Source organism: Acomys minous (genome assembly GCF_964271855.1).
Source record: "Acomys minous genome assembly, chromosome: 4".
Taxonomy (NCBI): domain Eukaryota; kingdom Metazoa; phylum Chordata; class Mammalia; order Rodentia; family Muridae; genus Acomys; species Acomys minous.
Window position 1 is genome coordinate 8,519,117 of NC_140486.1, and position 25,131 is coordinate 8,544,247.

The following is a 25,131-nucleotide window of genomic DNA, read 5'->3' on the forward strand; positions in this document are numbered from 1 at the left end:
GCTAAAGCAGATATTAGAGCCACGAAGCACTAAGAGCTGAAGTCCTGCCGAAGCAGAGGGTTCCTCCAGGCAGGTCCGCTGCTGGTTGAGGATCGTGCTATGTTCACATATCACTGTGTTGTAGAATTCAGAGTTGGAATTCTTCCATCTGAAGCTGCAGTCAGTTAAGACCTGAGGGAGCAGTTCATTTGTGCCTAGGCAGTGGTCTCTGGTTGTCCCTGATACGTGCCGCCACGTTGTTGTATCCATGTCCTTAACGTCCTGCCTCTCCTCCCTGGGCCATGTGTTACTGATAATGCATTCATGACCCTTGCTTTCTAACCACAGGGGTAACAGCCCTGCAGCCTTCCCAGACAGACAGAATGTGCTTCCAGCCACCTTGTTCCACCCAACGCCCATCCATTCCAAGGCCCATCCTGTTCCCGAGGTTCGGATCTATGATTCCAACACAGGCAAGCTCATCCGGATGGGCACCCAGGGTCCTACACCAGCTCCCGCCAGTGCCCCACTTATCCCTGGGGAGCCTTCCTCCTTCAGGTATGTTGTTGCACATGTAAGCCTCCTTTGCTGAGAAAATTAACATCTAAAGTTTAAGTTTTAGTTTTCTGAACCCATTAAGATGGTTTTGCAAGGGACATTGGAGGCTCTGCTCAGTCCTAAGTTAGCGCTGGGCTGCCTGCCTGATGTGGTGATGTCCAGCACATGAGCACCTTCTTTACTTGTGCTGGACTCTTCTGTTTGTTCCTCCCAGTCTTGGGTTCCAAAACCAAAAGCAGAGGAAAGCTTGCTTTAGTTTTGCAGTATTCTCAGTCATGTGTCTCTACAAGGTGCTCAGTGCTGGCAGGGTACTCAAGAGTATCCTAGGGTACCTTGCAGAGAGAAGTTCCCCCAGGGTGCTCTGACCTCCCTCCTAGGTCTGTCCTCAACAGGCACTCAGTCTGGGCTGTCTGGATTCTCCCACATCCTGAGAGAAGGCATTTTGTCAGAAGGGTATGTGAGAGCACTTGGGCATATCAAAAATCATTTGGTGGCTGGGTTGGTGATACCCCACAAGTGACAGACTTACTACTCCCAACTTTCTCTGTGCAGTTGTAGTCACCACCATCCCTGTGACCCCCTCAGGCCCCCCTTATACAGCGGAAGCACACCCTGCTTGTTACATAAGGAGCTCAGAAGTTTGGCGCAGTAGCTACCGTGTTCAGCTTGCAGTTGGCATGCAGCCATGTGCCCCTGCCCTGTGCCACTCCAGAGCCGCTGAGACCATCCCTGCTAGTTACCCTTTGAGGTCAACAGCCAGAGCTGTAATGGTGTTGGTTCTGCTCTGATTGCAAGTGGGCCCTTGGCGAGCCTGAGAAGTTGATCTGTTTTCAGCAGAGCAGTTTTAGAACTGAGCAAGAACTTAGTCCTATGTCCACACGTGTGGCCCAGCCTGTGTCCACACATTAGCCTCTGTGACACACATGTAGCCTCTGTGACACACAGGCAATAGGAAGCAGGGATGGCACAAACAGAAAAGCCAAGATGTTCATTCAGGACTGGTCTGATGTGGCGCTCTCTGCTTCCTCCATGCACCTTGGAATGCATCTGCTGCTTTCAATTTGAAACAAAAAATGTCATCATTACTGAAGCTTGTTTTCCTCCAGCCACTCCAGCTGTTGCTTAGAGTCTGTACCATCACATTACAAAGTGGGGTCACGAGTAAAGGCCATGAATATTTTTAATTGTAGTACCATATAGCAGCCATTTTGCCAAAACATGTTGTATTTTGCCCCAGCATCCAGGAGAGTAGACTGTATACCCTGGTGAGGTGAGTGTGCTGGTCATAGCTGTGGCATTGAGCTGTCTGGGAAGCTAATGGTAGCAGGAGGTTGGTAAAGGCAGCCTCTCTGTGGGCGTGGCTCACCGTGAGCACACACGGCAGCACACGGCCCCTCAGGTCCTTTAGGTCCTTTGTCTCTACTGAGTTATTCCTTTGGGATGGGGTGTCAGATTGGCTTGACTTGTGAAGGTCTGTCAAGTAAAAATACAGTGAAGCCCTCCTCATGCTCACAGGAGAGGTGCCCCGGCTGCTCCCTTGCTTGACAGCTTTCCCTACATGTGCAGGTCGTCAGTGTCTGGTGCTATAGAGTACCCGATGATTTCCTCTAAGCAGGCACCTGTGACTTAGACATTTATTCATTCACTGTGACATTAGGTTCAGTATAGATTTGCTGTACTTTTTTTTTTCCTTGAAATTTTTCACAATTTTCCCATAGCCTCCTTTCTGATTCGGTTGTGATTAATACTGTTTGGCAAATTCTACAAACTCTGAAGTGTAACCTGATTCCAGATCAAAGGACAGCAGAGGTTTTGACACCTGACATAGCCATAGACAGACTTGGCTGCTGTGCAGAGCCTAGTCAAAACGGGTGTAGGCCACAGTCACCCGTGATCCCGAGTAATCTGTGTTGTAGTGTGGGAAGTCTGAGCCTGGTTCATCGCACTGTGTACATTTCACTGTCCTACGGTAGCTCAGGTGAACATTTGCACTTCTTTGCCAAAGTGTCTTTTAAAATGGTAAGGCTATGCTCATTTCTGAGTTCTTGGTTCAGAAATAAAGAGGATGAGTGTGTAAGGCACAGCGGGGGTGGGAGTGTGTTGTACTCCTAGACCCACATAAAAGCCAGCCACAGTGTGTGCACCTGTGGCCCCACAGCTGAGCAGGTGGAGGCAGGCAGATACCTGAGTCAGTGAGAGAGAGGCCTTGTCTCAGCATGCAGAGTGGAGGGTCTGAGAAGACGCACGTCAGCCTCTGCACTCTACACACACGTGCGTATACTTGAGGGAACATGTTCATATTACATACATTATATCAAAGGGCAAAAGAACATTGTTGCCTCACAGATGGCAGCAGTGGTAAGACCTTGGTTCACCACTCACACCTTTCACCTCTCCTTCTCTGCTTCTATGACACATGACAGTGGAATAGAGCAGGAGAACAAAGTGTGGAGCAAGGTGAGCGGTTGCTTGGAAGTTGGAGGCCAAGATGGATTGGGAATGTTTTTTTAAGATCTCCTAGCAAAGCTCCATAGCAGAGAGTGCTGTAACAGAAAAGGTAAAACTGTGGTACCAAGGAGCTCAGGAGCAGGCGAGGTAACGTGGAACTTGTTGGCCCTGGTCTGTGCACATCCTTCACGTGCGGCACAGATGCACCCAGTTTTAAGTTGCAGGGCGAATGTGGCCTCAGCTATAGCCCGTGTGGCCAATGCATGTGTCACTAGGTGATCTCAGGAGGAAACTGGCCGTGGAGAGAGCATTCGGAGGGGCATTCGGGTTAGGAACGGGAGGCGTGATGGGCACCAGCCTCCACATATACTAGGGACGGAGGCTTCATTTCAGTGCTGCCTGTTCATTGGAAAGGGAAGTGTGCTTGTGTTTTGCTGAGGATGTCTCAGTGGGTTCAGCATTTGGTTGAACTCTGGCAATGTTTACTGAGAGTGCATGACCTTTGACCCAGGTTTTGCTTTAGGAGCTGTGGCCTAGATGTAAATGCAGTAGTTTGAGGACAGTGGAGTGGGGTGCAATATTTGTAACTCTTTCTTGCTACAAATAATCCATAAAGCTGTCACCCAGAACAATAATAGGTGGCGTTGAGAACAGCCCCAGGGAGCAGCTCGCGGGGCTGTGGCTGTCTCCACCTGAAGTTGTTCTCCGGGGTGGGATGCTAGGTGCCCATAAAGGCTGTGTGCACCCTTCTGGTCTGAAGAGAGTAATGGGGGGTTGAGGCCAGCAGAGCATCTAGGATTGGAGAATCAACGCCAAGAGAGAAAAGGACCAAAAAGGAGCCTGGGAGCTACAGACTTCCTTTTTGTTCTGGATTTTTCAGTCCTTCTAGATTGTCCTAGCCAACAGTAGCTGTGGAGTGAATGTGCCGAGATCAACCCAGAGAGGCAGTGGGTATGAGAAAGGGATGGAAAATGGAAACCTCAAGGCGGGAGTCAAGACAGGTGTGGGCTTTTCCTGGGAGTAGTGGAGGCTGGACACAAGAGCCTTGGTCCCTGTGGAGTTGGGACATACTCCCGAGCTCTATGAACCCACTCTCTGGAGTTTTCGTGGCGGTTCCTTTACATGGTGTACGAGGTTAAATCACTGGTTCTGAGTGGTTGGCTCTCTAGAAGTCAGAGGTTGGGGTTGGGTTTTGAAGTTCAGATCTGGGTTCTAGGCACTAGCCCTGTTCTGAAGCCATCTCACACCTGATGGGCACTCCAGGGCTTTGACTTTTGTTTCAGGAACTGGGAGCACCCTAAGATTTCCCCTTCGAGCACTAAGTCCCAGTGGTCAAGGGGTCCACACCTCTGTTGCTGGCTGTTCTGCAGTGTTATTATAACCTGATAAGGGGCAAGAAGGAGCTGTGCATTGAAGGCTATTTCTGAAATTCAGTTTCTAAATTGCAGTTGGACAGCAGTGCTTCCAGAATTTAAAGCAGCCACAAAGTCAGTATGTGCTGGTGTGCAGCTGCGCAGCACCTGTGCAGTCTGCTTTCCACGCTGCGGAAACCAACTCAGCTTCTCATTTATTTTCCCTTAAGTAAAAAGCAAAGCACCTTGTCTTAAGGTGAGTACAGTGTTAGGTACAATGTTGTTCTTTTTCATTATTTGACTTTGTTTGAAGTGTGTGTCAATAGACTAGAGATTTCCAAGACAAGAGAAAAGCAATTAAGTGTTGTCTGAAAATAATGTTCATACGGTAGGCTGAGCCTCAGTAAAGCTTTTAATCCAGCAGCAGAGAAAGCCATGTTCTGTGGTGTGGAGCTGCCCCATGCAGCTGCAGGAACCAGTCTCCGGCAGTGCTTACTGGAGAGGTGACTTTTGGTGATGTTCGCTTCTTTCAAACCTGGAAGGGTCAGGTTTGATGCCCAGGTGCCAACCTATCTCGGTATATAAGAGTATGGTGATGAGTCATCAACTGTGTTGGCTGTGTAAAGGAAAGGCTTTGTATACCCACACCAACATGGCGCCTTAGCCTAGTTCACTTTGGAGGCTGCCACCTAACTTGTCAAGTAACCATCTTACAAACACTGCAAGGTCAACAGGTGTCAACCATTTATTCATGACCCTGGTTTCAAAATTGGTGAACTGACCAATCTACATAAGATGGAGTGCCTGTCCCTACTCCTTCCTGCCTACATCTCTGCATACAGAGAACTGGACCTCTGAGGAGCTAGGAGCGCCCAACTGCTAGACAAATACAGTCCTTGTGGGTGTCTGTGTACCTTAGGGAATGTAGCTAAGGGATTTGATCCCACTTTGATCAGACTCATTCTGCAAGGACCCCTTCGCTGGGTGAGGAAATTTAGCCTGTTTGTCCTAAGACACCTTGCGGAATACTCCTTTTGATTTAAACTAGACACTTCTTCCCACACTTGTTGGACTTGGCTTCCTTTCTCCTGAGTCTCAGGTGCTGAGGCACTGAACAAGTGAGCGTGCTCTGATTCACCTCTTCATGCTGGTGGTGGGACATGTGACTTTCTTTTTTATATTCATACCCACAATTCCAGACACCCACAGTGGCCTTGGAAGCCAGTCTGCTTTCTTGGCTGTAGAGTCCTCGGGCCCTTGCCAGACCCCCAGCACAGTGGCCTGAACCACTCTTCCAGCTGTTCTACAGCTTGCATGGCTCCTGCTGTGCCTGTCACCAGGCTCCTGGGTCTGCTGGACTCCTGGGATTCTTCCTTGTACCTCCCCCCAGGCCTGGAACTCTGTGCAGGCTACCCATTGTGACAGGGCGCTTGGCAACAGTGCCAAGTGCTCTCCTTCATGGTCATTGTCACCCAGGCTGCGAAGTTGTAAGTTTTACTTTGTACTTGGTGGCTAAGAGTACAGCAGACTCTCCCAGACTTGCTACTGAGTGAAGTCATGGGAAGCTGCAGGCACTCCTTAGTGACACTCAGGCGCAGTAAATGAGAGCAGGCTGTGTGTGTGTGCAGTTGGTTGGGTTATCCCACTCTAACTTAGTGTCTAACACAGGGTGAGGGACATTTGAAGAGGCAGAACCCTTGGCCTGAATGACCTTGCTAAGATGATAGAACTCAGAGAGAGGCTGAACAAACATAGCCCTCTGAGGAGCGCTGAGCTGTGAACATTCATTGAATACTCGTACTCTTTGGTGAAATAACTGGGTTTGTCCATTCTCAAATTGAATTTTTCGGTTATTACATTTAACATGTAAGTCACTGTATGTTTTTCCCATGAGTGAGCATTTTCTCAGTCCACTGTAGTTTGTCTTTCATCTTTCAGCTGGGCCCTTGACAGAATAAGAGTTTTTACTATGAATTTTGTGACGTTCTACTTACCACCAGCTTTTTCGTTTGTGAATTGTATTTTCATTGTTGAGTATTACTGACACCCTAGCCCTAAGATTTCTCTAATCATTTTTTTTCTGTTTTTGTAACAATGTTTTATTCTTACCATTTATATATACTTAAATATGATCTATTTTCTGTCAGGTTTGGTTTTTGGCTTTTTGGGAGAGGGGCATGGGACGAGGGGGGCTGTGGGGGTGTGCACACAGGGGTGCACATGGAGGCCAGGCTTAGTGTCCCACAGCAGCTTCGTTTGCTCTTAATAGTTTAGGACTGAGTCTAAGCTCACCAGTTTAGTAAGCAGGCTGACCAATGAGTTCCAGAGATGTGGCTTGTACAGGGTTCTGAGGAGCCCAGTTCAGGTGTTCATGCTTGCATGACACTCGACTGGGTCATCTTCCCATCCAGAGTCACTTTTGGTACAAGTTAGAAGAGGACTTTTTTCAACCCCTTCTACCCTAAAGGTGTATGAGGTTATGGGGAGGTTGGCTAGCTTTTAGAGAGAGCTGACTTTCTAGCCTAGTGTGAGTGGAACATGTTATCTCCTACAGCCTCTCCATGCCTGGGATTACAGGTGTGCATCACTACAGCTCACTGAAATACCTGTTATCTCCAAGTCAAGCAAGAGTACGTCTCTGAGGACTTAGCACTTCTCTTTCAGTCTTGGGTGGGGTATTGTCTTGTGGATAGGTTGTTGAAAGCTGTGGGGTTTGGTGTATGTATCCTGCTGTCACACTGCGGATGGCCCCTTCTTCCTCGTGTATGGAGCTGGATTGCTGGTGACTGTGGGGTTTTCAGTGGTTGTGTGTATTATGAACATGTGCTTTTCTTCTTGAACCTTGTTTGGGTTTGTTACATTTGTGTATTTGCTTTTTAGGAAGAAAGGTGTGTGGGCTTAGGGGACATGTCACAGAGTGACCAGGGAGGTCACTCGACAGCTTCCAGGCGTAGTTCTCTCCTCCCACCCATAGGTCCTGAGATTCAGCTCAAAGCTCAGGCCAGCAGGCTAGCCAGCCAGCACCTTCATCCAGAGCATCTCCCTGGCCCTTGATTGGTTTAAAACAAAACAAAACAAAAACTTTAACCAGTCTTTGAACTCTTGGAATGGAGCTATTATGGGTTTGGCTATTTTTGCAGTTAGAGCCTGTGACGTATTTCCTGCTATGCGTTTTCACATGCCCAGTGTGACTTGCTTCACAAGATGGCTTTTCCCTTTTCTCCTTTTCCCTTCCTTTCTTGAGACTGTAGAGAGCTGGTGCCTCACTTTTGACTGTCTCTATGTTTCAGTGACACTGACTGGTCTTGGGGTGGCCCTCTTTGCCCTGATAATGGGAATCATTTCTTTCTTTCTTTGCATATCAGTGTTGCTGGAGACCTCTTCTAAAATCCAGTTATTTACACTTGGGAGGTAGAGGCAAGAGGACCAGAAATTCAAGATCATCTTCAGGCCAGCTTAGATGATGTGATAGTGTCTCCAAAACAAAACCAGTTATTTAACGCGCTGACTCGTGATTGTTTCCTTGTCTCAGCTCCATGGTTCTGCCTCCCTTGAAAGTCTGAACCTTTTGTTTCCTCTTACTTCCATTCTCAAAGCTACTGTCATCTTTTCCTCTCAGTGTGTTTTCTTTCCAGACAAGATGATTTCTGTGAGTTTGACATGTGATGAGCACGAGCGTTTACTGCATCCCCCCCTTTTCAACTTGCTGTCAAGCCCACCTTGTATGTTTATTTTTTTCATCTCTTAGACTTCCATCAGTTCTTTTCACCTTCTATACTTTGCCAAGGGTTTCTTTCCCCGCCCCTCCCCCATCTCTTTCAGATACATTTGTAATTGATGGTTAAAGTCTTTTTGTCATGGATGCTTAAAATCTTTATGAGATAAAAATGGTCACCTGGGAGTTGACAGCCCTCTGTTGATTGTCCTTTCCGTAACTTGGAAGTCTTCCTGTTCCTGTACAAGTAATTCAGATGGAGGCCTGGCCACTTTCCCATTGCTTAAGAATGTGGCTCTGCTTTATCCTGTCTTAACTGACAACTGATATTGAGGTGGGGGAGGGGTGGCAGTGTTCTAGGCAATGATACCAAGTCTCACTGTCCCCTGTGCTGCTTCTGGTGCCCACCATGGAATGGGCTTGCTACAGAGAAGTGTGAGACTCCAGGCTTTCTACCTGTCTCCTCCCCGCCTTCATTAAGATGCCACAAACAGGGCAGACACACTGGGTATTTGCGTTGTGTGGTTGGCATAGAATTAGTATAGTCTGAAGATAGTTTATCAACTCATTTTAATATATTAAAACATCTGTTTTTTTATTTAATTAATTTATTCAGATTACAACTCAATTGTTATCCCATCACTTGTATCCTCCCGTTCCTCCCTCCCTCCCTCTTTCACCCTATTCCCCTCCCCTAGGTCTATGACCGAGAGGGACCTCCTCCCCCACTATATGATCATGGCCTATCAAGTCTCATCTTGGTAGCCTAAAGCATTATCTGTTAACACACAGCACACATTTTAAAGTACTTCCGCAAATTGAGAAGAATATAATGAGAGTGCTTTTCATTTTATGACTCTGTCCTACTTTCTCTTTTGGTGGTTCTTGGAGTGACTGCTCTTCCCCCTAGGGCATCCCTGGAAGAGCAGAAGCTTACGGGTGCTCCAAGAGGTCCCTGGGAGCTTCGGCATAGTGAGTGTCTGCAATGTCTTACAGGTCCAAGACCTGGTTTTCCATTTCTGATGATGCACCTGGAGCCTTTGCAGAACTCTCCTAGCCCTCTCAGACCCTGGATAGGTGTGAGCAGGCGTGGCTTTGGCAGTGTTGACCTTTGAAGTTCAGCAGTCAGCTTTTAGTAGAGGACTTGTTCTTACACTTCAGATTTGGTTGAAACCATTAGACACCATTAAAGAGAAGCATAGTACATTTATCTAGTAAAAGGAAAGCTCATTGAATCATTTTCCTTCTTTATCTTTGGAGCAAACAGTGATGCCTATAAATGTGGTCCGCCAGTCAGATGTCTGGGGTCCTGTTTCTGTGCCTGGATAGATAGAAAGCATGGTGAGGGGAGGAGGCGCTCTCTTCAGGTGCTTGTCACTCAGCAACTTGTAGCAGTTGGAGGCGTCCTGGTGCTCCCACTCTCCTGTAAGCCTCAGGTGTCTGCAACTTCCAAGTGAACAGCTGCCTATAGGCCTGGAAGATTTGGAATCCCTTAGATGTTGGCAGCAGTTGGCATTGGAACTTCGATGCAGGTCAAGGTCCCAGGATTCCCCACCCCTTGACAGCAGCTCGCATTAAGTGTCCAGGCCTGGGGCGGCTTAGACTCTAAGGGCTAAGCAGTGCTCTACAGTCTTTTAGCTACCAAGGCTCGTGGTTTCTCTAACTCTACAGTCTTCTGCTCTTTAGCCTCACTTCTCCCCTTGTTTCTGTCCTGGCTATTCTGAGCTCTTCATCTACCAACCTTGCCACTTTGGCAACTCTATGTGTGGACTGTTCAGCTGTCACTGCCACTGCTGCCTCTAACATGACTGTGACCCTGCTCTCTCTGCTGCTTTCTTCATCTTGCCACTTAGCCCAGTCTACTAAAGTAAGCAGAGATTAAAGAGCAGCCTAGCGTTGTATCACAGGAGAGCATTGCCCATCTAGCTCACCAAGTCAGCCCGTCAGCCTGTTCTGGACAGCCGGAGGGGTTTCACAGTACTCACATCACGGCACTGCCACTCTGGTACCAGTCAGTAAAGTCTCTAGTAGGCCACCAGGAGATGTGCTGTCCCTTGAGTCTAGGTAGAAATTGTTTTAGAGTCACCCAGAGCTTACCAAGGCTTGCCTTGTGATAGCAAGAACTCTGGTACAAAGGGTTTGAAACAGCCCTGGGGCAAGCAGCTGAGGTTGCTCTGTAGCTTTCCCACAGTATCCGTGGAGTGGTCAAGAATGGCCAGTGCTATGTATATTTTTGCTGGCAATTTGAGTTAACCAGGACAGGAGGGAGAGTCCAAGAGCTGCCAATAAGAGCCTGCTTGCCTCATCCCCAAACTCTTTGCTTATTTATAAGAAAATAACATCAGAAAGGTTTTTTTTTTACTGTAGCAAATTTATGAATACTAATAGTGGTGCTTGATTGTTGTTGCTTTAAGAGTCACCTCATCTCTCTCATAAAGGTATTGTTAGGCCTTGGCCACACACATCCAGATCTTAATTTCTGCTGAGCTGTTGACTGTGGTCAGACTGAATTTGGCCAAGGAGAGACGCGTGGAGTGTTAATTTTGGAAAAGCAGAGATCACACTTTTTATATTTGTGGGTACAAAATCTTTTACCCTCATTAGATAATACTTGGTTAGCATAGTACAGCTGCTTTTCAATTTTGTGATTTTGAGTTAATGTCCCATTCTTTTTTACTAAATTTAAATTTTGTGTATGTATGTATGTGTGTGCTCAAATGCACACACATATGTGACCATCCTTGTGGAGGTCAGAAGACTTGGTGGGTGTCGGTTCTCTCTTTCCACCTTGTGAGTCCTGGGGATTCGATTCAGATGGTCTGGCTGCAAGTAGCTTTATCAGCTGCGTCATCTTGCTGGGCCCTCATTTTTCATGATAGTGAGATCTTGTCACCTTATCTACAGTGACTATGATAGCCAGCCTGGGACCCAGTGGGCAGTGATGCTCAGCTTCTCGTCTCCTTTACCTGGGAAGGACCTGTTCTAGAAACAACTGCCTTACTCTAACACTGGCTGTTCTCATACTCACAACAGTTTTCCTGCTTCAGCCTTCCAAGTCCTAGACTGCATGTGAGCCACTGTGCCACTGTGCCATGAATTTTGATACAACCTTACATAAAACACATTCAGTGAGGTTTGGCACATCTAGATGCACATTGTAGACAAGCTGTTTCAACAGAGCTGCAGTTTTTGCTACTAAAAATACCAGTTTAATGTCAGTGTGTTGGGGGGGCGGGGGTCCCAGGTCTGAAGTGTCTTTGAGGCTTGAGCTTGGTCCTTGCAGCTGATTGGTTACTTTACTTAATGAAGTTGTGTACAATAATCTCCTGTTTCTTTCCTGACCTTTGTAAGCAGATTAGTTCCACTCCATTGGTGGACACCTCTCCATTCCCATTCCTGCTTGGGTTCTGTTTGTGCTCTGAATCAATATAAATGTCACTTTTGTTTTCTTTTGTGTCTTCTGATTCTTGGCTTTACTCAAGGGTAAATGACACTCCCTGATGACCTCTAGCAAACCATTTGTCTCCCTTTAAGTTCCGTAGTCAGGCCCTGTAGACAAGGCGTCTTCTCTGTAAAGGAGGTGTGAGCCTCCACAAGGCTCACAAAGCCGTGGCCTCGGAGAAGATGCTAAACAAGCAGAGACAGCCAATGGGGAGAGTGAGCAGGGCATCTTGACTTCCGTACCATGTTCTCTGTGTGCGTATCACCTCGTCCAAGAGTCAGGTGTCTGCTGCAGAACTGGAAAGGTGCTATGGAACTGCTTTCCTCATGCGGGACTATAACATTCCTTTCAGAGCTGTTCAGCCACGTCAGCAGCAAATGTTTGGCGAAGAGCTGCCAGAAGCTCAAGATGGAGAGCAGCCTGGCCCTGCTAGAAGAAAGCGACAGCCCAGTATGTCAGAGACAATGCCGCTGTACACTCTCTGTAAGGAGGACTTAGAGAGTATGGACAAAGAGGTGAGACTGTGATGCAGGCCCCGGTCCCCACAGCCAGGTGTGCGCCAGCACACGACACAGTCCCCCGAGCTGCCTTCAAGTGTGGACCCAGGTGCTGAGCAGCGCCTGCTGCAACCAGAGGACACAGGGGACCCCTGTGTTTGGCAACGAGAACACTGAAGCGCCCCCTCCCAGAGCTGTGTGACAGTGTCTGTACATGTCCCAACTGTCGTGACAAGAGCGTGCTTCTGGCAGTTTGTGGTCCAGGAGCCACAGTGCCTTACAGGATCCTCTGATACGGGAACAGTCCAGACAGAAAGTTGATGGGATTCAGAATGAGAAACCCTTAATTGGTTTGCATTCAGCTGAACACAGATTTTAAACACATGAATTCAGACAAATTAAGACCAGTTCCTTCTGTCATTTTTATACCACTAAATAGTTTTAGGTACATAATGTGAAGTTAGTTTTTTTCAAATGCTCAATTTGGGGAATTGATTACTAGGACTACAGATGTGTTTTAATTACAGCCTGAATTGGGGGAAGGGGGCACCTGGCACTGTGGTGCTGTGGGGAAAGAAGTGTTTGGTTTCCATGGCTCATGCAGCAGAGAGCACTCAAGGAAGAAAGCATGGTTTTCATTTATTTTTAGCAAAAGCAAGAAAATGCAAACATTTATTTTCAGGATGAAATCTCATCAGTAACTCAGATTTTCTCAGATGATAGCTTATTTCTGAACTCTTTACCATTTTTCTGAGGTTTTGAACTTTAACTGCTTACATTTCATGATAAGGTTTCTCTCAGCCACTGCTTTTCTGTCCTCAAGGCCAGCTGACTTTTATCTAGGAACAGTGCCCACTCTCTGCACACTTGGCTCTCTCCATCCTGGGGCCTACCATGTTGCTGTTTCCCTCTGGCTCCTTGTCTGTCACAAAGGACCTCCCTTGCAGTCTCTTGGCCACACTGTTGGTTTGTATTCACTTTATGTCAAAAGACCTCAAATTATGCTGTAAAACATCATCCTTTACTTCAGAATCTTGTCCTTTCAGCATTAAAGCCAACCTTAAACCCTTAACTTCAGCTCTGCAGAAGCGTGCCTCTGAGGGGGAGGGCTGGAGCTGTGGCTTCTTGCACATAGGGTCTTGCTAAGTTGAGGGGAAGGAGCCAAGGGGCTTCACATCCCTGAGCACCTGCACAGGCTTTATTCATTCCTGTGTCCTGGACCCATAAAAGAAAACATCCCTGTCCAGCAAAGATGGCGGCGTGGCTTCCCCATGCTTAGGCACAAGGGAAATGTTCTTGCTTTCTGAGTTCCATGGGTTCCAGACCACCTTGGACTGCTTTCCCAGTCTTCAGGGGAAGGAACTGAGCAGGCAGTCTCATCAGATACAGGCTCTAGGCTGTTCTCACATGCCTCTGGCAACTGAGGATCTGCCTGGCATGTCTACATCCACTAAGTATTGATATGCCACATAGGTGCTTGGGTTTAACTATCTTCTGTGTCAGTGTCTGTCCTTCTCAGCACTACTCTAGGACTGCCCTGACCCAGCTGGCCTCTCTTACCTAAGACATCTACAAAGACCCTACCTCCAGTGAAACCATAGACACAAAGGCCTTGCCCAGGGGTGGGGAGGGGCTTGGGAAAGGCAAAAATCAACCTGCCTGATAGGGCATCACAGGAACGGGGGGGGGTGTGGGGGGGGTGTGGTGGTGTCTTTCTTTTGGCTAGAAACATACAATCACAGCCTTCCCAGTTGCTTCCCAGGTGCTTTCTTGGGTGAGCTGGAGCAGAGTTTTTTCTCTGAGAAATTTTAACCTGGTTTATAAAATAGGCATACAAATCAAACATGAAGAAAGTCATGTTTTAAAAATTCTTTGGGCCGGGCATGGTGGTGCACACCTTTAATCTCAGCACTTGGGAAACAGAGGCAGGCGGATCTCTGTGACTCTGAGGCCAGCCTGGTCTACAAAGTGAGTCCAGGACAGCCAAGGCTAACAGAGAGACCCTGTCTTGAAAAACAAACAAAAAATTATTTGGTATACATATAATCTTGTCATTTATTAAAGGTAAACTAATAAGATAAATGTGCTTATTTGAGGAGTTTTCATGAGTACATGTGTTGCCATGCATGTGAAAGCCAGAGAATAACCTTTCATTGTTCCTAAGGTACTGTCCACCTCGGTTTTTGAGACAGGGTTTCTCACCAGCTTAGAGCTCACCAACTAGGCTAGGCTGACTGGCCAGCAAGCCCAGTGGATCCAGGTCGCTCTGCCTGCAGAGCTGAGATCGTAAGTGTGGCCACTCTACCTGGCTTTCTGTATAAGCTCTAGGGACTTAATTCACATCTTCAGGTCTTCGTGCCTGCATAGCAAGCACTTTACCAACTGAACTATATATATCCCCAGCCCTATTTTTTCTTCTAAAAAATTAAATCTTGATTGAATATTTGATACTACAGAACATGGAACATCATCAATTCTGAGAATACCAATTACAAAAAATGGCAATCATATAATACGGTTGTAATATTCTTAGAGCCATTTCAAAATTTGTTGGGAAATTATATGCCAAACCAAAGTTCATTTGACGATTTTGTGTGTGTTTGAAATTCAAGTGAGCAACTCAAGCATGTTTAAAAATAAACATTCTAATACAATATAATAGAAAGATACACTAATTTCACATGTTTCCTAGTGATAGGAAAATATTCTTTGCTTTCTGTAAGTGGTTATGTTTTTATAAGAGCTGAAAATTTTGTATGTACAGCAACAGCACTACAATTCATGACATGCAAGAGTCTGAAGTATAAGCCAAGGTACTTCAGGCAGCATTCCTGGGTGGTGTGTGTAGTGACAGGGCACGAAATGCGCATGTTGTATGTTCATAACTCTGCTAGTTAGTTTTAACTGTCAACTTGATAGAACCCAGAATCACCCAGAAAAATGAATCATAGTGAGGACTTGCCTTGGGTGGGGTGGCCTGTGGGCGTGTCTGTCCTGACTGTTCATGGCATTGGAAGGGTGGGCTAGCACCTAAATTGTCTTAAGAATGAAGAATGCCGGCCGAGCATAATGGCAAGAAGGCAGGCAGCAGAGGTGCATGCATTCATCTCTGTCTCACTGATGGGACTGGACGTCCTGCCACCTTGACTTTCCCCTCAGTAACGGACTGACCCAGAATTGTAAGCCAAGTAAGCTCTCTCCCTTATGCTGGCTTTGGTTAGGTGTCTTGTCATAGCAACAGAAGTTGTTACTAAGGAAGTGGGTTTGCTGCTGCCATGAGCCTGACTCTGTGCCTTTGACTATTGTCGGTGCATTGTGGAGGATTTGGGAACTTGGGTCCAGAAAAGCTCTGGAGTGCTTAGAGCTTATGGGCCTTTCTGGTAGGAGCTTGGAAGATAAGATTGCTAACAATAATGCAGATGGTGGGAAAATATTTTAGAAGAGAAGCAGAATTTTTGTCCTTAACTGGATTGGGGCTATTTGTGGCTATATTTTGCTAAAAATCTGTGTTTCTGGGGCTAGAGAAATGGCTATGATTATCAAAGAGCTCAGCACCACCAAGGTGGAACTTTGCGTGCTTCTCTTGAACAATAGGAACATGATTCCTCGGGGTCAGCACACAGACACTGCCCAGGAGGCCAGGCTCCGTGCCGAGCTTCCTGCACACCTTGGCAGCGGATGAGCATTGTCCACGGGGCACTGGTTTGAAGGCATAAAAGTTGCAAGATTGAGGGAGCCGTAGCAAGTGACTAAAGCTTAGAACCGTGTGGCAGGGTCACAGCAGTGTAGACAGGTCCTGCTTAGGGATAAAGGAGACTCAGAAATGAACACTGCTTTCCCTTCCTCCCTACTCTGTCCATTCTCTCTGGCCCAGTGGCCAAGATCCCATCCTTGTCATCCTCTTATTCCTTGCTTGAGTCACAGAAATTTTGATGCCATACTGCTCCAAGTCCAAAGACCTAATGGGAGCTCCGGTGCCACCTCTGTGAACAAGGGAAGTCAGTGCTCTTCTAAGCACCGTGCTGAGGGTGACAGTCTGTGCCTAGAAAGCAAAATAGAAATAGTGTGGGCCAAGAAAAGTATACCAGAAGTGTGCAAAGTTAACAAAAAACCTCTTAGCTGCTTTGTAATCCTGTGGATATCTCTAGAAACACATAGAAGCTGAAGATTCTTGGCAATCCAGTGGACTCTCCAAGGCAAAAATGCCAGCCTGGGGAGGGATCGGGGTCCCCTGCAGGTTGGTTTTCTCTGTTGGAACAAGTGGGGCTGGAAGATGTGGGTGCTTCATCACTAATATCACTGGGTAGTTAACTAAGTTAACTAGACTGCCCAGGCATTACCACTAATAAACTACTCTAATAGTTGTTCTGTTCAGTCCAGAGAATGACTTAGGATAGACATAATTCTGGTTTTGAATGGGTGAATTTAAGCACACAGAAGTAGGAAACTAAATATTGTATAAGAGATAGAGAGCGGCAACAAATAACCATCAAATCAGGTACTGAAAACAGGTAGCCCAGATGACTGAAGTAGCAAACAAAAGATAACATCACCAACTCAGGAACAGACAAACATGCTGCAGAAATCAACTGGGGAAACCCCATGAGGCGGCCAGGCAAGGTCCTGATCCAGAATCAGGTGGAGCAGAGGGTCCCTTTGGATGAGGCTTCCAGGTGACAGAACAGATAGCACACAGCAGGCGGGGTATCGTCATACCAGCCACTTAGAATCAGTCACCCAGCAGCAATGACCAGGCAGGTTGAAGCAGTCGGCTAGAGTTGTTGTTGTTGTTGTTGTTTCTGCGGCTGACCTTCCAGCTTCCCATTCCCACTGTGGGCACTTTTACACCTTAGGACAAATAACGTTACCCACTGTTAGAAATGGTCACCTTCTAGCCATCCTCAGGGTTGTGGTGTTTTAACTCTTGAGCTGTTTGTTCCCTTCCCTCCCTGTCACAGAGTTGAGGTGGGTTCGCTCACCCTTAGATAGGAAATCTTGAAGGGCACTTAGGAACAAATATGCTTGGGTATGAGCCAGCTTCTTGGTGACCTTAAGTAGCGCATGCCTGCTTACAGATTACATTATTCCAAGACAGTTATGGCAAAGGAACGTCCCAGTTCTCTTAGAGGAGCATGACTCTGACAGCTGAAGTGATTATCAGAGCCATGCGTCTAGTGCACTCTGCTAGGCTGGCAGACCTCTTGTAGGCAGACAACCTCCACCTGTCCAGCCCAAGGTCAGGATTTATACTCTGGCCCTAAGTTTGCCAGCCAGGAGAAAAGAGAACAGTCTAGGCCCAACTCTGGCCTCAGCGCCCTGATCCCGTGCTGAAGAGAAGAGACACATCAGTGAAACAAATCACATTCCTCGTTTGAGCAGAAAAGCCAGCCATGGCCATTCTAGCTGACCTGGCGGGCAAGATCCCCACCCTTGGGGATGGGTGCTACAGTTCCCACTCTAATGACATAGTTGTTAACATGCTACCACCCTGACAACCCTCAGCCATGGCTAACATTTGAGGCCTGTGCCCTCAGTAGCTCCCTCACAGGCAGGCAGAGGGAGGACACATTGCCTCAGCACAAGCTGGTTTTTCTCCTCTGGATCCCATAGCACGTGCAGCAAGCATCTCACTAAGTTATGTCAAGTTCGCATAAAGGCCCATTGTAGTCTCTTGGGTTGGAGGACATGGTTCCTCCATCCTTCACAGACACTGTGGAATTTTTAAAAAGCAGTGGTTCCACATGAAAGATGCCTATGTATCCTTTAAAGCATTGAGATGTGCAGTCCCTGGTCACAGCATGTAGACATAGAGTCAAGTTTAGAGCAGGTCAGCAGGCACCCTCGAGATGAGGGGCACCTCCATAGCCTGCGCTGTCTGAATACACCTCTTGGTGCTGGTGATCCCCCTCCCCTGTCCTTTTAACTATGGAAGCTGCTTAGTACAGCACAACGCCCAGTCTTTCCTGGGTGTGTGGGAAGACCGGAGTCCCCGCCAAGATGCAACAGCTGTCATCCCTAACAAAGATGAGAATCATTTGCCTTCTTCCTCTGCTGGTGACGTGGCTCTGTGCTGCCCTGCGTATGAAGCCAGAATGTGTGTTCTGTCTTGATTTATCAGCAGGTTTTCTTTCCGTTAACTGATAGTTCCCCCCACCAAAAAAGTTCTTCGTGAGTTTTTGCCAGAAATGTCTACTTTAAATATGGTTAAGAGTGCTTAACCACAGCTGGGTATGGTGGCGCACGTCTTTAATCCCAGCACTCTGGAGGCAGAGGCAGGCAGTTACCTGTGAGTTTGAGGCTAGCCTGGTCTATAAAGTGAGTCCAGGAGGGCCAAGGCTACACAGAGAAACCCTGTGTCATGGAGGGAAAGGTTTCTTGACCTAGAGATCTGTACATCTCCACTGCTAACATCACTCTTGCCATTTCTTCACCTCTGTGCCTTCCAGGGTCTAGGAACTGGGGTCCTGGAATACTTGGTATAGTCAGTCACCTGTGTGTGCTGTGGCCCCACAGAAGAAATTCTGCAGGTAGGCTGTGAATGGTGGTCTTCAGGGTGATCTCATCAACATGCTCACATGGCCACACTGCCCCTTTCAGCGCTTTGGAGGAATCACTGCTTGCATGGCTCAGAAGCCCATCTGGCTTGATCCTTTGTTGGGCCTGACTGCCTCTGTGCCATGTGAACAGCACATGAATACTCCAGGGCCCTCCACAGGGTCAGCAGTTCTATAAAAATCTTCTCAACTCTTTCTTTGCTCAGAGAATTAAAGTGTAAGCAGATCTAGTAAGGACTGTGTGTGTCTGCTTTTGTCCTATGTACACTAAACATAAATGCCTGCAAATGGAAGGCAGACACTAGTGCATGTGGACACAGATGCAGTTGGGTGGGAGGTGAGCACCATGCAGGTGGGTTATGAGTGAGCATCTGTGCAGTGAGGCATTAATACCGGTAGATGCTGCAGAGCCAGGAGTTACAGCTTGGTGCACATAGGACTGCACTCTTAGGCCCACCCATTCATTGTATAGTATCTTGTGTCAAAGTAAGAAAAAGTGATTTCCTTGTTAGAGTGCTGGGGACCAAGCTAGGCCTTACCTATGCTCTGCTACTGAGCCACCACAGCCCAAGATGGTAGTTTGGTGGGATGGAAATGGAGTACACCATTCCCCAAAACTCTTGCCACTTTGTTAAGGCCAGTTCTAGTCCCCAAAAAACTACTTAGCACCACCCACTGTATACCTGGGGTTGAGGATAAGCCTCTGAGAGGGACCTGGGGAAAGAATCGCCCCCTGTCCAGGTTATGCGCCCATATCAATCACAGAATCACCTGAAAACACACAGGCACCAGTGGCCATTAGAACGCATCCAGGGCAGGTGTGGTCATCTAAGCCCACCTTGAGACAGGCCCTCTAGCATGCACTTTGTTTGGAGCCTTGTTCATAGACGGCAGTGCAGGTTTCATCTGCACAGTTAGTGGTGTACAGTGAAAAGACAACAGGAACTTGAGCGCAGCCTCATGCGGCATGAAAGGGGAACCATCCTGAGGTTATTGAAGAAAAAGGAACTACACCAAAGAGCCAGTTTTATAAGTGGTGGCATATGCAGGAAGCAAGTTACCTTTACTGCTGTGGACTATCTGTTTATCCTCGGGTTATTAATGAATAATTACTTTTTTTTTTAAGTCAAGGGTGATAATACCTGAAATTGCAATGATGAAGCAGAGACAGACACACTATCATATTTTCTTGCTTGCCTGCTTCTAGATTGAGTCTTGGAAATCTATGTTGTTGGGGGAGGCCAGTCAGCAAAAGAAGCAGGGCAGGTGCCTGTGTGGCCACGGGAGGAGCAGAGGCAAATTGGGTGTGGTTCTCCTTGCTAAGTGGCTCCCTTCTTCCCCCACCCCAAGACTTGCTCCTCCTAGATAAGGAGCCTAAGCACATTCGATGAGTGAGAGCCGACAAGCATGGGTTGCTTCCTGATGACCCTGTTTGACCACAACCTGAGCACTGCAATTGTTAGAGCGGGCTTACTGTTCTGAGTTCAGCAGCTGTCTACTAAGTGCTGATACATCCACTTTGCTCCCGTTGGCTTTATAACACTAACTCATCTGACTGCTTACATGTGGTTTAGGTGTAATCAATTACCCTTCAGGCCAAGATGAGCAACAGAGCTAAAACTGAGTTAGGATCTGTCCGGGACACTGGAGAGAGCCTCCACCGTGGTCGTGCCCTGCTTAGCATCTGATGGTCAGTCTCAACACACAGCGGACATGGGCACACTCTGCTACTGAACAGTCTTCTCTACCTCTTGTCAACCTGTAACTGGGTCTTAGACCATTGTCCTAGTTAAGCACATCCTTAAGAGAACATTCTTTTTGTAAGCTTTTTAGTCAGCAGACATCAGTGAGCTGCTTGGTAACAGGGTATCCCATACAGAATATTCTCTGATGCTGATTTAAAAGTTCCTTATGAGGTTTTGTGCTTGGTTTTGATTTTCTTCTTCTTCTTCTTCTTTTTTTTTTTTTTTTTTTTTTTTTTTTTTTGGTTTTTCGAGACAGGGTCTCTCTGTGTAGCATTGGCTGTCCTGGACTCACTTTGTAGACCAGGCTGGCCTCGAACTCACAGCGATCCGCCCGCCTCTGCCTCCCGAGTGCTGGGATTAAAGGCGTGCGCCACCACGCCCGGCTTTGATTTTCTTCTTAAGCTGGCAAACGTTTGGAAGGATGCCCTTGTCTTTGCCCTCTGATAGTGCAGTGCGGTTCATTGCGTGGAAATCTGTGTGTGAGGAGGAGACTGCTGAGGTTATAGTTTGTTTTCATCTCGCTGCTATAAAGAGCTCTCTGGGGTTTTAGAGTATAATTTGCATATGTGCTGCCCACAGCCAGCATCTGTGCGGCAGTTTTAAATCTTCTGGAGTAGTTTCAGAGCACCTCAAGTTTGTTTCCCGTGTGTGGGGGTTTTTACATGTCATTGAGTTTGCCTTTGGCCTTCAAAGTTGTTTCTGTTTGTAAAAAAAAAAAACTAGCTTCTGAGTTGACATCATTCCCCTTAAAATACTTTCCTCCACTGTATTAGTTTTCTGTGCTGCATAACAAGTACTGAAGATGCAGAAGCTTAAAGAAATCTCCATCTTTCCTCTGTTGAGTCCTGAGAGTCAGGAGTGCGGTCCCTGTTGAGCCTTAGAGTAATCCTGTCAGGCAGCAAGTTCACTGTCCTCCCAACTTCTGGTTAGTGAGGTTGATTTTGCGCTGTTGTAAGAGTGAGGTCCTGAGCTGCCACTCTCTTCTTACCATGGCCACTAGACCCCTGGACCCAGTAAGAGTGTCTCTTGTAGATGGCCAAAACAGCTGTGTGTGAGACTCTCCATGACAGGAATGGCGAGCTCCTCCTTTGGAGGGAGTTGCGGAGCCCTTCTGTCTCATTGGCTCCCAGCTGACGTTCAGGTGCCCACCATGGAACCCGTTCCAGCACCATTTTGTGTGTACAACACAAGGCCTGTCCAGCAGCAGAACCAACCAAGCCTGCACAAGGAAGAATGACAGTTATTGGGTCTTGAGAATACTGTGAGGTGGTTGCTGTTAATAATGTTGAGTTGTGGTTCATGGCAAATGTCAGGACCTGGGACTGGTGGACATTAATTTTCATGGAAGGAGGGAACCAGAGCAGTGTGAGGAAGCAACAGGGTGACCCAGATTGTGAAGTCAGCAGTGTCATGCTTTAAGGATGTGAACTGGAGGCCTGAGATTGTGTGTGGAGTTCCCTGTTTTTTGTAACATCATCAGGAAGCTTCAGAACAGAGGAACTTAATGCATACATTGAGCATTCTGCTAGAATGTTGGTTCTCTGGGATAAGAAAATAAATCCGCTGATGAAAGCTTAAGGATAATAGAAACTGGCTTATTGGAGCTCATGTTCTCTGGCCAGGCGTGTGAATGGTGGCACATTGAAGGTGGTCCTGCCCTGTTGGCTGAAGCTGTGTGGAGCCATCCCTGGCAGGTTCTACACAGTCTGCACCAGGCTAGGAGAGCTGTCTGCCAGTCTTTTGCATGGCACTTTATGACAGGAGGAAGAAGAGCCACGTAGCACTGTGGGTTCCGGGCTGGCTACTGTATTCTGTCCCTTGTGTTCCAGTGTCTCTGTCTACCTTTATACTCTCAACCTCCCACCACACGTACTGGCTCTAAAGTTGTGATAAAACAGATTCTCTGATACCTCGTTTTCTGAAATTGTCTGGTGGACCCACGTGTATCCTGTGTATTGATAGACACAGTAGCATTTGAAATGCTTCATTGCCCTTTTTATTTAAGATTTGAGAACTTAATTCAGTATATGTTGATTTCTTTTTCCATATCACATATACTTGCTTTTAAGTTTTTCCTTCGCGTTTAAAACAACTTTCCTGTTTTATACTTACACACACACAATTTTTCACTTTTTGAGACAGGATTTCTCTGTGTAGCCCTAGCTGTCCTGGAACTCACTCTGTAGACCAGGCTGACCTCGAACTCACAGAGCTCCACCTGCCTCTGCCTCTGCCTCTGCCTTTGCCTCTGCCTCTGCCTCTGCCTCAGCCTCCTAAGTGCTGGGATTAAAGGTGTGTGCCACCACCATCTGTCTCCTGTTGCATATTTTAAATAGTTCATTAGAGATAGTTTTCAAAAGGCAATTGACACATTTGTAAATGAAAGCCTTTGGAAAATCCATGTCATTCTCAAACAGAAGCTTGATGGAAAGGAGGCCAGACTTGGTGTATGGCTGCAGTTGTGGTTTTGCTTTTAAGATCTTTCTCCAGGTCTTTGGCCAGCAGAGTTAATGCATGCTCAGGTCAGCTGCCAGCCACACAGGAATGCTGCCACAAATGTTTGTAACGGCGTTGAGATTGAGATATAGATGCAGCTAGTCACACAGACCCTGGAGGCCACGTATCTCACTCAGGTTGCCCCTGTGCGGGGAGTGGAAGCCCCCAAGGGCACTGCCCATCAGGATCAGTGGTCAGGATCCTACCACGTTCTCACTGCTGAACTCAGCCAAGCACTTCACCTGTGAGCAGCTGAGCGCGGCTCACTCTGCCCTGCGTTTTCCTTTTGCCCGTCTCCCTAGTGCAGGAGAAGAAGGAAGAGCTTGAGTTCTGGGTCAGAATGCCAAAGCCGGGCAGCTCTGCCTTTGCCTTCTCCTCAGGGTGTCAGCTCCCACGTGCACAACACAGGAGCACCAGCCTCTTCTCTCTGGCACTGTGGTGTTAGGCCCAAGTGAGCCTTCCCAGGTGCCAGCTTGTCACCTGTCTTCTGTTTGCTGTGCCCTCCCCCCAGGTTCTCTGCTCCTGCCCCCTCATTTCCCTCTGCAGGAATCCCAGGCAGGCAGGCCTGCTCCCCTTCCTCGTGGCACTGTTCTAGCTTCACCCTCATATCGTGCCCCCAGGTTGAGGTGGATGGGAAAGAGAAAACCAGCTAAACAGCTGCTTTGCCACATAAGTTCACTCCAGAGTCCAGTATCTGGGAACCACTTCCTCCTGGGAAGTACACACTCAGGCCATGGGTCTCAGTGATCTAGATATTGTTAAGTAAATGTCCAATGACTCACAGACAATGTGTGAGTACAGTGTGTGAGAACTTAGCCTGTGAGTGGAAGCCACCATGCAGAATGGGGCTGAGAACGCCCTTCTGTGGGGATGAGGTGAATCTATTGCAGTCCTTCCTGGTGAGTGTGGATCACATGACTCCTACAGAAAGCTCACTGGCAAGATCACTGACTCTCCACCTTCTGTCAGGTTGATGACATCCTTGGAGAAGGCAGTGATGACAGCGACAGTGAGAAGAAGAAGCCAGAAGACCAAGACAATGAACCGGAGAGAGCACCGAAGCCCAGGAAGCCCAGGGCGCCAGAGATCCGAAGAGAGCAGCCTGTAGGCTTGTCCTCATCTGCCGAGAGGAGCACCGCTGGCTCGCGTGGGCCCAGGTGAGCATGGGCAGGGGAGAGGGGAGGCCAGAGGAAGGCAGACAGCAGGCAGCCCCAGGCCTGCACACTGACTTGGAAATGCCAGGCATCGTGTAAGTCAGCCAATTAGGTGTGCATTTTGTTTTGGGTGTCATGTTAATGTCATTTTCTTAACAGTGAGAAGGGAAAAAAGAAACCTACCTGGCCTGTTTTGGTGTCCTCGGGGCACTGCCGCATTGTCAGACCATTCATGGGAACTGGGTTCTGACGATATGTTCTCAGTTCTACACTGACTGCCCCAGCTCAGGTCATCCTATGCAATGGTGAAGAGCGGCACCTGTCCTGAGGTGCATCCTTGGCCTGGCTTGTAGGAGCATGGTCCTTGGGCTCCGGGGCCCACTTTTAGCCTGTGCATCTGCCTTTGCCAGTGGGCATGTAGTTGGCTCTGATTGAGGCCCCATCCCAGGGAGAGTGCCTTGCTCTACCTTCTGTGAACAAGTATAAGTAAGAGGTGCTGCTGCCATGATGGCTCTTCCTCAATATCATGCACTGTGTGAGTTCCCAGATCAGCCATGGGTGTCCTGTCAGTAGTGGGCCGTCAAATGGTGCAGCAAGACTCCCGCAGCTCTGTCTGGTGCTATCAGAATGGCATGTGGTGCTTTTTCAAGTGTTTGGGAGCTATGCATGCCTTCACCCTCCTTAGTGACTGGTCGGTGCTTTTACCATTGACAAAGTTATCTCTACTCTGTTTCCTTTAGCCTATCATCTGTTTTTATCGATATTCCATTACACAGTTGCTAAATAGCTCTGTGCGTAGTTATAGAGTGTGAGGATCTTCAGTAGCTCATCTATCAGATACGTTAGGTCTTAACTTTCTAACATGTATGTTAGTAAAGATTTCACCTATTTTAGTTAAATAAGGAACCTACTGATAGTTCTGTCACAATTTATTAAATAACATTCTTTGCTAGTTTGAAGTTAATTTCTGGATATATCATGGGCCCTCTGTTTCGCTCTGGTGATCCCTGTGTGCTGTTATTAAGCAATGGGTAAGGCATTATATCATCAGTGAGTTGATCTGCCTTAAAATTTATTTTAGCAAATTAATATGAATTTATGTAAAATCCAGAAAACACTAAAAGGCACAGAATAGAAGAGCCAAGTCAGAGTTCTACCCTTGGCCCTGCCCTGCCCTGGCTACATTCTGCC

The 25,131-nt window shown here is 47.4% G+C and overlaps 1 protein-coding gene across 3 annotated transcripts in view; it reads left to right on the forward strand.

Moving 5' to 3' along the window:
- CTDP1 (CTD phosphatase subunit 1) overlaps positions 1 to 25,131 on the forward strand; it is a 59,580-nt gene that overhangs the window by 24,221 nt on the left and 10,228 nt on the right. The window contains exons 10-12 of one of the 3 annotated variants that reach the window (XM_084780513.1): positions 328 to 537; positions 4,434 to 4,593; positions 11,847 to 11,984. In XM_084780513.1, coding sequence (XP_084636639.1) covers positions 328 to 537; positions 4,434 to 4,566 — 343 coding nt within the window. In that variant the 3' untranslated portion in view covers positions 4,567 to 4,593; positions 11,847 to 11,984. Of the gene's footprint in view, positions 1 to 327; positions 538 to 4,433; positions 4,594 to 11,846; positions 12,010 to 23,755; positions 23,944 to 25,131 lie in introns of those variants that run through there. The other 2 variants (XM_084780511.1, XM_084780512.1) reach the window with 2 other exon arrangements.